This window comes from Protopterus annectens, chromosome 15.part0 (assembly GCF_019279795.1).
Source record: "Protopterus annectens isolate FY-2018-M chromosome 15.part0, PAN1.0, whole genome shotgun sequence".
In the NCBI taxonomy this organism is placed as follows: Eukaryota; Metazoa; Chordata; order Ceratodontiformes; family Protopteridae; genus Protopterus; species Protopterus annectens.
In genome coordinates, this window is record NC_056749.1 from 121,546,891 (window position 1) to 121,561,322 (window position 14,432).

The 14,432-nt window shown below is 42.2% G+C and overlaps 1 protein-coding gene across 5 annotated transcripts in view; it reads left to right on the plus strand.

Annotated features, from left to right (window-relative positions):
• PHKA1 (phosphorylase kinase regulatory subunit alpha 1) overlaps positions 1 to 14,432 on the plus strand; it is a 3,177,076-nt gene that overhangs the window by 1,705,380 nt on the left and 1,457,264 nt on the right. For 4 of the 5 annotated variants that reach the window (XM_044057557.1, XM_044057558.1, XM_044057559.1 and 1 more), the window contains exon 19: positions 271 to 446. In XM_044057557.1, coding sequence (XP_043913492.1) covers positions 271 to 446 — 176 coding nt within the window. The remainder of the gene's footprint in view (positions 1 to 270; positions 447 to 14,432) is intronic. The other variant, XM_044057561.1, reaches the window with a different exon arrangement.

The window sequence follows — 14,432 nt, forward strand, 5'->3', positions numbered from 1 at the left end:
CAACAACAGCCATTCCAGTAAAGCTATTCCTTGGATCTACAACCCTCTTGGTGTATATGTACTGTTGTAGAACATGCTCTCCCCTTTTCTTGTCTGTAGAGAGATGAGCTCCAGCTCTAGCATTTGATCATACTTGATTTTGTGTGACTATAATTGCTGTTCGTAGCCTTTAGTTTGTTGTAATGTAATTTTTTTTAGCAAAGAGAAAGTCATGGAATGATTTTTGTGAAGATCAGACACTTATATTGACATTTTTCCTTTGCTGTTTAGAGTTCAGACAGGTAGGTTGTCGGAGTTTCTCACAACTTCCTGCCGGACACACCTGAGCTTCATGGATCCAAGACCCGATGGTAAGCTTTTAGATGATTTTGAAGACATCAGTGTCCATCACAACTATGAGTCCAGCTCTGAGGATTCTGTGCATGGCTTACACTCCCTAGATGATGGTAAGGATAACAGCTGGCTAGGCTTTACTTTTTAAAACATTAGAAAGTACTTCTAGTTCTCATGCAGTAATCATGACTTATGTATATTTATTATTTTCTCTGTTCCTCAGATTAGTTGTTGACATTTTTAAGCTTTTTTTTTCACAGAATTTTCTGTCAATAATCTACTCTACTTTTTGGTAGACTGCATTTTACCTTATTATCTAACTTTTTAGCGCATTCTAATTACAGAAACTTCTACCAAACAGGTAAATTGCGTCTCAGTTTGGGGAAAAAATAAATTACCTTTAAAGGTATATAAACTACTGTGTGCCCAACTGATCATGGGATTTCTGCTGCAGTCAAGGGTAAGCATCTCAAATCCTATGCAGCTAGCCAAAGTTCAGTTTTTATTTTTTGTTGCATATTCTGTTGCTGCAAACTTTAAGACCAGATCTCAAGCTGTTGTGAAGACATTTGCATTAATAATGTTAGGTGGTTCAGATAAGCTGAAAGATGGAAAACATTTAAATTACTATCACTTCACACTAATTCTGTACTTCTGCACTCAAAAAAAGTAAAATAAATTTTGAAAAGATGTCATGTTCTGTACATGAGTAATATATTTAATGTAATATTCTCAGAGTAAATGGCCAGTCTAAATTCTGTAGTAGGCAGTTTTCATTCTTGCATATGTAACTTGGATGACAGATTATGATGCGAAAGAATGGTAACATTTTTAGTGCTTAATTCATTTTAATATAGTAAAAGCATTGTTTTGCATGCCATACAATTAGATTAGCTGACAAAGCCCTATCCCAGCATCAGCATTTGGCTGTCATAAAGTAGCACATCAAGCACATGCAGATTCATGTTACTGTCATAAAATGAGCATGCATTTCATTTAGTTTGCCTGTACTCTAACATTTCATACTTTTCTTTTAGTCTTCCACTCCCCCTTAACTTTACGTTGCTCTTTTGTTCTTTTTCCGTAGGCATTTGAGGACGTATAGCTTGGATCCAGATGTTAACTTTCTTTTAGATACATGTTTCAGATAACTGCATGGCAGTTAGTGCACAAGATTAAGGCTGTGTGCTGTTAGTGACTGTTTTCCCGTAGTCTAAGGTTTGATTCCTTCTGCCTCCATCTACCCACTGTGTGATTCTGAGCAAGTTATTTAACCAGATAGACATTTTTCAGACTGAAACCAGAGCACTATGTGGATCAGTATTAAATATAAATAAATAAGTAATGTTCATCTTAAAGATCAGTGTTGTGAAATAATTCATTTTGGAACCTTTTTTTTCATTGGCTAAGCACACCGACAGTATTGTGAGCTAAGCATTCCAACTAAAACTGTGTTATAGAATCTCGCACCTCCTTACCCCTACAGTTTATAATGCCTTAGCTAAAATATGCTTATCCCTAAAATCAATTGTGGACTCCCTCTTGTAACCCTACACTCTAGCTTGAACATGTGTAAAATACAAACTGCTGTAAACAAATTGTGCAGAGGGTTGTTAATCTTGGAGAACCACAAACTCATTACTGTCAATTTCTACAGTGCTGCAATTGTTCGCATAGAAATGACAGAGCCACATACTACCCCCCCCCCAAAAAAAAAAATAAAGTAAATTGCAAATCAAAATTAAAATATGAGCAGGCCACCAACTCATACCCCCCCCCCAAAAAAAAAGTAAGGAAATTACAAATCAAAATTTAAAAAAAAAATTGAATAGGCCACCAGCTCAGAAAATAAAGAATCATCAATAAAAAAAAGTCTGTTCCACAACAGAAAGGACTCTCAAATTATTTATTAACCAGAGGATAATCTTTCATATCCCAAATTATTTTCTTGTTCTTAAATTCTTGTAAAACTTTGTCTTCCTTTCCTAATTTATCTGATAAAATTCACATCTGAAGATCGCAGGAGGTTATGTCATTACTGTTTTTGTAATGCAAGCACACATCGATTGCATATTTTTTGTAACTTCTCTAATTCAGATTTTTTTTTAAAAGCAGACCAAAAAGGCTAACAGATCACATCCTTTTTTCGTTTTATTCAAGTTTTTCTAATATATTGTTCCATTCTTCAAATGTTTTAATATATAATGAATTAGAGAAATGAAAACATTTAATTGATATGTATTTGCTTTATATAATTAATTAGAAACAAACTAAAAAGAGCTGTTTAAGGACCCCCAGATGCTTTTGCTTCCATGACAACGGCTAGTCCTTGCAGCTCACACTGCAGTCTCGTCTTTCTTGTAAAAACATACTGTTAACAAGTGATCATTAGTTGAATGCCTGCCTTAATTGTATATACCGTAAATATCACTTGCATTTATAATTGTGAATAGCATGTACATTTATTCTCTACTTTGATACTGTACCATGTAGCACTCTATATTCTTTAGTCTTAAGTACAATTTTCTGTATGTGTTGTACACTATGATGCCTGGTTCATGGCTGAAAAGGACCTGTTGACCAGTCCACTACCTGATTGCCAAACTGAAATAAAATAAATAAATAGTTGTACTTGGGAATAAGCTGCAGGCAGATATACATTGTTCTGACCTGTCTTCCAGTATTTTGGACATCTCCAGAGCAAAGCTGGTCTCTTCCCCCATGCTGAGAACTTCAGTATGATGGTTGTAGAAAGCAGCCTTTGCTATTTTCATTTCTTTCTTTGCTCCAGAAAACCTATAGTCTTCAGTCCACTGGTTTCTGTAGTCAACTTGCAGAACAGAGGGATAAGTATTCCTTGCGGAAAAACTATATCATTTTACTTTTTTTTACTTTTCTGGCTGTTGTAGCTGTAGTTTGCTATTTACTATAGTTTTGTGGGATTTTTTTTTGAAACTTTTAATGATCTCAGAAAAGGTTGCCAGCACTTTCACTTGTGGGAAGTAAGTTTCCCAAAGGCTTCACCAACACTTGCACTTGTCGGAGTTAAGTCCCTCAAAGCACTGTCACCTTCATTATTTATTCTATATAGGGGAAAACCACCAGGTTTCCTTCTGAGAGCATTGTACATTTTTCAGTAAAAAGATCCTTCTTCACCAGGCCTAGAACCTTCAGGTGTTTATAGAACACTAAAAGCTTGTAACACTGAATCAGGGGTAGTCCACCTCTCCTCCCTCGGCAGGTGAACTGTGTAGTAGTGGAGAAAAGAAAGCACAAAATGTTAATTGCCACGACAGAAGGATTATCAAGCCGAGTAGGTTAACACTTAAGGAATCCATGGGCAGGGAGTGCTTGTCTATATTAAGCCCCACTTCTGCAGCTGCCTGAGGGCTCTGGGTCTAGTGATGCACAGCTTTAGTTCATGATGTTTGTACCTCTGTCTACCATTTCTCCACCTCATTTAGCTTCACTGGAGGACAACAGTGAGACTGTAGAATCACAGTGCAGTCAGGCTTCAGTCTTAAATTTATCTGTTATCTCACAGCCAGATGGTGGTTCTTTGGTGTCTATAACTGATGAAAAATTGGAATGTACCACTGGGAGACATCTTATTTTAAAATTGCCAGCTGCTTCCTATAGTCCAAGGATTGGTTACTTCTGCTTACAATTAAGATGAGTATTCAACCAGTGGTAATTTAATAGTATTTCTGTACAAAGAGGCGTGACCACAGCGTGAGCTGCAAGGACTGGCCATTTTCAGGGATGCAAAAGCATTTGGTGTCCTTGAACTGGTCTTTTTTGTTTCAAGATGCTGCTACTTTAATGATATTGTATAGTAGTAATACCAACAGGACTCTCTGATCCTTTATCCTAGGAGACAAACATCTGTCCCAGGGACTTCCACTCCACAACCAACTTTACCTGTCAGTATTATAGGAAAAATACTGTGCTGAGGAATACATAGTAGCTTGACACGGAATACATCCACTTTTTCCTCTCGCAGAAGATCTCTGTTTTGGAGGCTGCTCTACCAGCTGGAAGCAAAATGAACCCTTTCCTTCAACTAGACATCCAACTTCAGGGGTTGACAAGGAAGAATGGTTGAATTATTTTGACCAGCTATATTGTGTTTAGGTTGTGACTGAGGATGGTCTCTTTAGATTGTGGGATACATAAGGAATTCTCAGAAATTATAGGAGGTAAGTTGGAATTTCTGAGCATGGAGAAATCCATACCTTTAGCAGTTCCTTCATTCATCCAGGTATGTGAGGACAGTTAGGAAAATTTCTCTCTTTTTTTTTAACATCTTTTCTGCATGCGACATTAAAAAGATGACTTGGGTACATATACAGAAGTATAAAATAAAACAAACCATGCTTACATTTCTTACATTTTTATGCAGTGTACATAATATTAATTCATTCCATCATTACTTAAATTGCTCATTTCCTGACATCCTTTAAATTTCACTCCTGAACACTAATCTGTATGTGTTGTTCACACAAATTCCATTTTGTTTCGTAATTTGCTCCTTCCTTTTTCTAAACATTGCACTTCCAATGTTTTATCCTTCTTCCAACGTTCTGTACTTCAGTTACATTTGGTTTATTTTTTTATTTCCATTTTCTTGTAATTGCTTTTTTGACAGTCAATAGCATTAAACTTAATAAGGCCTTACTATCTCTTTTTATGTTTTTAACCACCTTTATTAAATTATCACTTGGCATAGGCAAATATTCATTAACAGAAAAGAAACCTAACCATTTTAACATTTAAATACAATATACATCACATATATTTCCTTTACGACTATCATCACTGTCCAGCATTAAAGAAAATTGCTGAATTCCTGCCTTCCCTTAAACCTCACTCCTCCTCCTGAACATTATTGTGCGTGTATTGTTCCCACAATTTCTGTTTACTTCTTTGTAATTTGTTCTTTCCTTTTTCTAAAGATTCATGTTTCAGTTCTTGAAACTCTGTTAATAGTAATCAGTATATCAAGTACAGTTTGTGTAGACATTGATTTCCTTTTTCTAGTAATTGCTTTTTTTGGTAGCCAACAGAATTAAATGTAATAAGGCCTTACTATGTCTAGGCAATTCTGATATTGTATCCCAGCTCAAAAGAATCATTTCCTCACTTACAGTCATCTGCTCACCCAATATTTATGATAGAGTACTCTTTAGGGAATTTTTAAAATCTGCCAGCTCATTGCACTCCCAAAACATATATTCCCAGTTACCTCTTTATTCTCCATCACACCTCCAACATTTGCTGTCTACTTGAGGAAAATTTCTTTGAAGTCTGCTTGGAGTATAAAAATACCCATGCAATCATTCCAAACAAAAACCTAAATCTTCTGGTCATGGTTGCATACTTGGGAGCTATACATATGTCTTGCCTTGGATTCTTGTAAATTGCTTTTCCAGTCTGCCTCCTTAATCTTTCCAGTCTGCCTCCTTAATCTTCCTAATCACCTCTGATTCTTTTAGTTGTCATGCAATATTTTGTATGCCTTACTGATTATCCCTTTTTAAACAGCTGCATCTAATGTTAATCTTTATTCATTCTTCACTGATGGGATGTCGGTTCCATTCTCGGAACCGACCTGGCTTTATACCAACCTTGTGCCAGTCAAAGACTCTCGAGCTAAGTTTTTGCCCATAGTACCCTTCTCCCTGCTACATCAGATCTCATTTGCCACGTAGCCATAAAGCCATGTTGAAGCCAGCTCTCAGCTAAGTCGACAATTTTGATACTTTATAGTGTATGATAGGATCTTTGTCTAGCATTAACTTTTACCCTCTTTCTTAATTACCGTTTGGTAATCTTAGTACCATTGGTGGTATGGCCTTTCTCCCTACCCTTGCAGTAGTTCTTCAATACCATAGCTGGTATTCCTTTTCCTTGTTTAAAAAAAAAAAAAAAAAAAAACTAAAAACTTAGTAGAACTTTATCTTTACTGTCTTTCTATCCCTCCTTTTTCTTTGAGTTGTTTAGTGTGTGTATGTTGGATATGGCTGACAAGAAAAGTACGTCAGGCTTCAAACAATGTCTAAAATGCAGTAGAAAAATGCCTAACTGTGACTTGCATGATGACTGTTATATTGTTTAGCGGTTCCCCATCTTTCTGTGCAGCCCCGTTCTGTTTGTAAAGGTTTTAGTGCTCGTACACTGAATGAACGCAGATGCAAATTGATCTTGAAGGGCCTTCTTAAGACACCCTTTTCAGAGGCTCTTTGTGTCGGGGGATTGTCCCCCTCCTAAGAAGGAAAGGAAAAGGCCACATCCTCTACCCTCATCACCTTCAGATGATTTGGACAAGCCTTCAAAGTCTAAAATACCTAAAGTGTCTTCGGAGCCGAGGCCAGTCTCTTTGACACTGACCTCAGTTCTGTCAACAACATTGATATCTGTGCCTATTTTGGCACCGATTGTGTCTACAGCACCGTCTCTTCCCAAATTGCAAGTTGCATCATCCTTCTTGGTACTGTGTGTCACATCGGCACCAAGCATGTCTTCGGTACCCATGATTATGACCCCTCTTGTATTTCAGCCTCCAGTAATTTCTTCCACACCAGTTTCAGTACCGAGCACATTTACTGCACCGAGTCTATCTGCGGTACCCTTGTCTGTAATAGACGTTCCATTGCTCCCTGTCACCAAGCTCAAGACAACGGTGCCATTGGATACCATAACACAGGACCCGATACTCCCAGTCAGTGGACCCCTTCCTGGGGAAGATATATAGCCCCTTCCTTGAGTGGCCAGAGTCCCCATCAGGGATATCCACTAGATCCACCAGGAGCCTTTCTGCACTTGATGTGTGGTGTGCCTTGTGGACCAGCTGCTGACAGCCAGGGGGATTCTTACACCCGCTAAGACCGATCCTCCTGTCGGACATGGGAATATTTCTCTACGGTCTCCATCCTACTTGCCTACTTTGACCTCCTTGCAGGTTTCAAAGTCTTCGCCTCCGATGCCTCTTTCAGTTCCCTACACTTTGATGCCACTAGTGGGCCTCACTGTGGCACCGGAACCTACTCTTTGGCCTTTGGTTCCTTCTGAACCAGGTCTTCCTCAGGTTCAGGGTTGGGCTGCAGGCTCTTCAGTACCGAGCACAGTCTCGAGCCTGTTTACAGCTCCGTCCCCCGTGCCAGGAGTTCTGTCAGCACTGACTCTTCCTGAGGCTCCTCTCTTGGGAGTGGGTTTGTCAGAGCGGGGTGTGAGCCCCGGTTCCTAGGTTGTCGTCCTCTGTTCCGGGCTTCCGTCCCTCTTCAGGCAGACCTGCTTTCCAGGTGATGGAGAGAACACTTGCTTCTGGAAGCAAACCACTGGCATCAGAACCCCACACGATGTTCGTGTTACCCTGCTGCAGTCATCACACTTGGGTTGTCCTGCCGTCAGGCAGTCCCGAATTCCAAAGTCTTGGTCCGGCGTCAGTTGCTGTCGCTTCTTCCCTGACGTCAGTGCGCCAGTGGTATATGAGGCATCCAACGCCATTTTCTTCAGTCTTTCTTGCCGCGCGGTGCCCGAAGCAGAAGCAGTTCACAAGTGCCGGTCGGCCGACACCTGAGATTTTCGATTTTAATTTCAGTCCGAAGTCTTCAATAAAGCTAAGTACCCTGTTGGGGAACATTTTCTTGCCTCAGGCCGATGTCAGAAAAAGTTAACAATTGCATTTCTTGTGGGAAGCAAATACCTCATAAGGACTTCCATCCCTATTGTATTCCTTGCCTAGGCCCAGACCACGACGTCACAGGTTGTCGGTTTTGCACTAGGTTTAATAAACGCACTATCAAACGCTGTTTTGACTTCACACGGCATTACTTTAGTAGGAAATTTAATTATATTATGCCGTCGGAGCAGCCGATGACCGCAGTTCATAATAAACGCAAGGATAAGGACAGGCAACCTAGGAATAAGCCAGACCCAGAGGCCTCAGCTGGGCCTGTCGCCGGTTCTCCGGTTTTTAGTGAGGCGCCTACGCAGCCCCTGACGACCGCAGAGCTGGAACCCCAGACAGCTGCCGACTCCCAAGCGGAGTCTACTAGGCCGACGCAGCCATCTACAGACACCGGAGCAGAATTATACACCGGTGCAGAGGAAGCACCTTCGGTTGCAGAATGTGTCTTCAGACCGACTACACTCACCATTAAATCTTATGCTATGTTTAAAACTCCTTTAAAACTTAAGAAAACTGTTCATCCGTCTACAGGTCAAGGCCGCATGCCTAAGAAACAGATGCTTAAGATGACTGAATATTTAATTCCCCTTATCAGGAGAAAGACCAAGACAAGAGGAGGATCATGCATCCTCTGACCAGGTTTCTCTCTCCTCAGATACTTCTGAGGAATAGGATTACACTTTTCCACCTTATGAGGATTCTGATGCTGAAGACTCTATTCCCTCAGCATCTCCCCCTGAAGACTACTCCTTTGGGGAAACATTACATACCATGAGGGAACATTTCCACTGGGAAGGCCAGGATTACTCAGATTCTAAGAAAAGGCTCAGAGAGTTCCTTTTATTACCCCAGCACAGACCTCTTGCTATCCCTCCTGTATTAGATATAGATTCATAGATTCATAGATTAGTACTAAGCTAACTGCCCTTGTGAGCCACTTTAAGCTTAGCCAATTATCCCTTGTGAGGCTCAAACCCTGCACCTTGTGTTTGTAAGGCAAACACCTTAACCATTAGGCCACCCGATGTCTACTTGGAGTCTAGTTTAAATCCAGACTCTCTACCTCTTGCTCCAGCCAAACCAGACAGATACTACAGAGTACCTGACTCACACAAATTCCTTTATAAAAGCCCTGTAGCTGACCCAGAAACCATATCCCAGGGTCCTAAGGGAGCAAAGGCGTCCATGGCTAAAAATCCTTTTCCCTCTGAAAGAGATTCCAGAGCCCTAGATAGATGGGGAAAGAAAATATACACCTCTGCAACTCTGGCTATGAGAGCATTAAATTGCCAGTTTCACATGTTGAAATATTAACAGTTCCTGATGTCTCAGTTAAAACAAAAAAATGAGCACACATTCAGAACAGCCTGAATTCAAGGAAATGCAGGATCTGTTGCATGCAGTTGAACAGGTGGGCAAGCATACTTTACAATGCGGATTTGATTCATTGGAAGCTTCCTGTAGAGCAGCCGTTACTGGCTCTGTCATTCATAGACATGCTTGGTTAAAAGAGCAAACCCTGCCTGACCATGTTAAAGCAAAATTATTAGATGCACCTTTACAACAGGATGTATTATTTGGTGTCAAAGCAGAAGAGGTTTTAAAGAAAATGGAGGATAAGGCTAAATCTATGCAAACGGTCAAAGATTTCTTGCAGGTGCAACCCCCTCGCTTCAGCAGAAATTGGCCAACAAAAAATTGGTCCTTTCCGGCTTCAGACAGATCACAGAGGGGCAAATACAGATGCCCAAGGGGCAGAGGTCAGTCACAGGGCCCTTACAAACCTCGCCAATGGGCTTCTGCTACCCAGAAAGGAGGAGAAGACAGGCCCCAAGCTAGCAGAAGGCAGACACAATGACTCTATCCTCAAACTTCCAAGCAAATCTCTCCTGGCAACACTCCTGGGAGGAAAACTAGCATTTTTTGCAGACAGCTGACACATCATCACAAAAGACAAATGGGTTCTAATCATTGTCTCTCAAGGATACATATTCCACTTTCATACCTTACCAAGGATCAAAGGAATGCCAAACCTGCCACCAAATCAATGGGCAGAGGCACAAAAACAAATTACAGCTGTCATGAACATGAGAGCCATTCAACAGGTACCTACACAGGAGCAAGGACAAGGATTTTACTCAAGACTCTTCCTAGTTCCAAGAAAGGACAAAGCATGGAGACCCATTCTGGATCTTTCAATTCTGAACACCTATCTGCAAGTACCAAAATTCAAGATGGTAACACTACAGCAGCTTCTTCCCATGCTGGGCAAGAATGCTTGGCTAGTCACTTTGGACCTCAAGGAGGCATACCTGCATGTCCCTATCAGACAGAATTGCAGAAGATACCTCCGCTTCATTGCAGGTTCAAAGCATTATCAATTCTCTGCACTGCCCTTTGGCTTATCTACTGCGCCCAGGGTCTTCACAAAATGCCTGGCACCAGTAATTGCACACTGCAGACAAAGAGGAATTCAAATATACCCATACCTGGATGACTGTCTTATTCAAGCAGAAAGCAAGGACTTTTTTTTACAGCATCTGGCATTTGTCAAACACCTTCTAAGTTGCCTAGGGTACACAGTAAACGAAAAGAAATCAAAACTAGTGCCCTCACAAAACATAATATTCCTGGGTGCCAGCTTGAATACAACGGCCCAGATGGCTTATCTCACGCCAGACAAACAATGACAGCTGTTTCAATATTTCAAAATAATGGCAACAAAGACCCAAGTCCCTGCAAGAAAAATTCTGCAGGCCTTGGGATTCATGGCATCTTGCATACTACTAATACCATTTGCAAAACTGCATATGAGGAAATTACAATGGTGCCTGAAAAGTGTATGAACTCAGCACAGCCACAGCTTGGAAACCATGATTCCACTCATTCCCTGCCTTCAACTGGAGTTTCTATGGTGGGCACAGGCATGTCACCTCAACAAGGGTCAGCCTTTCACCTTACCCACAGCCAGGCAAACTATGACAACAGATGCATCGGACTATGCCTGGGGAGCACACATGGCAGGGCAGTGCATTCAGGGCAAATGGACTACAGATCAGAGACACCTGCATATCAATCAAAAAGAAATGCTAGCAGTGCAGAATACCCTAACAGCTTTCAAGGACCTTCTACACCCAGGACAACAACTAATACGGACAGACAACACCACAGTTATGTGGTACATAAACAAGCAAGGGGGCACACATTCCTACCCTCTATGCAGGCAAGCAATGACCTTGTGGAACACTGCACTGTCTTACCAGGTTCAATTACAAGCACAATTCCTGCCAGGAAAGAAAAACACATTGGCAGACGACCTAAGCAGAAACATCATGGATCCACACGAATGAAAACTAGATCCACAAGTATTTGCAATGATAGCTCAAAAATGGGGATGCCCAGACATAGATCTGTTTGCAAGCCCCCACAACCACCAACTTCAAAAATTTTGCACTAGGACCTTCCATCCACTAGCTTGGAAAGTGGACGCCCTCTCATTCAGTTGGAAAACATTAACAAGTGTATGCCTTCCCTCCACTGCCTCTTCTAGCAAAGCTACTGCTGAAAGTCCGATTAGAGAGGCCACAAATGATTCTCGTTGCACCAGACTGGCCACGCCAACATTGGTATCCAATTTTAAGGAACATGGCCCAGGGCCCACCATGGATTTTGCCACAAATTCCTCACCTACTCACCCAGCGAGACAATCTGATTCTACACAGCCAGCTCAAGACTTTAAACCTGGCTGCATGGCAAATTACCTAAACAACCAGCCAACATCTTTATCCAAAGCTGTTATGGATGTCATTCTGGAGGCCAGGAGGCCCAGCACCAGGAAAACCTATTCAGACAAATGGAAAAGATTTTGCACCTGGAACCAGGCTAAAGGCCTAAATCCCCTGGAGCCGAACATTCCTCAGATTCTACAATACTTAACTGAGATACTACACAAAGGATTTTCTTTTTCATCTATTAAGATCCACGCCTCAGCAATTTCAGCTCATTACAGCACGGATCCTCCATTATTTTCACATCCACTCCTAAGACAGTACCTCAGAGGGGCTAAGAACTTAAGACCGCCAAGGAGAGCTCCAGCACCTACTTGGAATCTCAACTTTGTCCTTGAAAAGCTTACACTGCCGCCCTTTGAACCAGCTTTTTCAGCTGATTTATAATTTCTTTCATGGAAAACTGCCCTACTACTAGCAATAACCTCAGCTAGAAGAGTCTCAGAACTACAGGCACTAATGGCAGTGGACCCTTTCCTCATTTTTCATCAAGACAGAGTTTCTCTACGAACTAATCCTTCCTTTGCCAAAGGTGTATCCATTGTGGCCCTAAACCGAACCATTCACTTGCCCACCTTCTTCCCAAATCCCCAGAACAAAGGAGAAAGACTCCTGCACTCTTTGGACATTCACAGGCAATTACGTTACTACTTGGATAAAACTAAGGCTTTCAGAAAAACTGACTAGCTCTTTGTGGCCTATGCTACAGGATCACAAGGAAAAGCTATCTCAAAACAGACCATTTCTAAATGGATAGGACATTGCATACATTTCTGCTACACACACATCATGGGAAACCAGTGCCTGCTAACATTAGATCCCACTCCACCAGGGCTACAGCTACATCAGCAGCCTTTCTCAGGGGAGTACCAACCAAGGATAGTCTAGAAGCTGCTACTTGGAGTTCAGTGCACACCTTCACCAAACACAATCACTTACCTCTTTACTCTAAGACCAGAGCTGGTTTTGCCACTGTAGTTTTGCAGGGCCTACTAGCTTCTTATAACCCTGTCTGACTCCACCTCCCATCCTTAGCTTTGGGATTCAACCCAAGTGTGATGACTGCAGCAGGGTAACACGAGCATAGTGCAGTTTTGTACCTACCATAAATGAAGATGTTCGAGTGTTCACCCTGCTGCAGTCCAGGTTACCCTCCCTCCATCCCCTCTGAACTAGCTGAACTTATCTCTACCACTTTATCCTATACTACCTCTGTGGTGTATTTGCTTGTACCTAAGGATTTTTGTTTTGTTTTTATATAGCCATATGTATATATTTATATATAATTATATATATATTGCGTACCTTTTGGGGGCACCTGACATCTGGGGCAAGAAAAACTGAACAAAATGGCGTTGGATGCCTCTTATATACCCCTGGCGTACTGACGTCAGGGAAGAAGCGACAGCAACAGACTCCGGACCAAGACTTTGGAATTTGGGCCGACTGCGGGACCGCCTGACGGCAGGATAACCCAAGTGTGATGACTGCAGCAGGGTGAACACTCGAACATCTACATTTATGGTAGGTACAAAACTGTACTTTCCTTCCCCCTGAGCTGCAGCTATCACAGGCCACAGATTCGGGACAGTGGCCACAAGAGCCTCAGGAAGCCCTATTTCAGGGTGCCCCTTCTTCCAAGTCCTCCTCGGAGGATCCCACTGAAGAGGTACCACGGAAGAAGTTGTGCAATAGGAAGCATGTAGGCTCCCTGGAAGAGTCTCTTGGAGAATACGGATTACGATGAAGGGGAAAGGGTCTCCTCGGTCACCCCCTTAAGATGTCTCCTTTGGAGACATGCTTGAAATGTTGAAACAGAGGGATGACTGAAAGCCCAGCAACCCTTCCTCTGAGGGATCCGTCTTTTTGCAGGCCTTTCGTGCCCGTCCATGTACCTCTTGGTGACCCCACCTGCAGACGAGCTAGTCCAGCTCATGGTGCAGCGCGCCTGGAAGAATCCTGACTCCGCTGAGCCGATCCCTCGGAAACCAGATAAAATTCTGTTTCCATGAGGAGAGCCCAAATTGGTCTAAAGGTTTACCAGTAGATGCTGTGGTGGGGCAGAGGCCACGAAAAAGGAGCTCACCAAGGAGAGCCATGAGTTTTTGCTTTATTGACCTTTGACATATGGTCCTTGAACTATTTGGCACATTTTATGAGGCTCCAAAGAGACTTAATCTCTGAACTCTATGTCCTGACAGAGTTCCAGTGACAAAGCTGCCTCGCAGCTCGCAACCCTGGAATCCATCTCCAAGTCATCCATGAGGCTGATATCCCATGCAACCGAAGGGGTGACAAGTGCTGCGGGTTCAGGTGTAGTTATGAGACCCCACACCTGGATGCACCTTTGTGATTACACGGACACTTTTAAGTCTTCCTTCCTGAATGCTCCCGTTGAAGCGTTTTTGCTGTTTGGCCCAAAAGTTAAGGACGGTCTGGTCAGATGTGAGAAAGACAGTAAGACCCTGTCTGCTGTAGGTGTATGCTTTTCCACCCCCCAGCGTTCCTTCTCCAGGAATCAGAGGATTGGGAAGTGGCACAAGACGTCTCCGGGTCCTTTTCTTGACATGTGGTGAATTTACCCCCCAGAGGCAAAGGGGGGTATCCCTTCCAGAAGACGC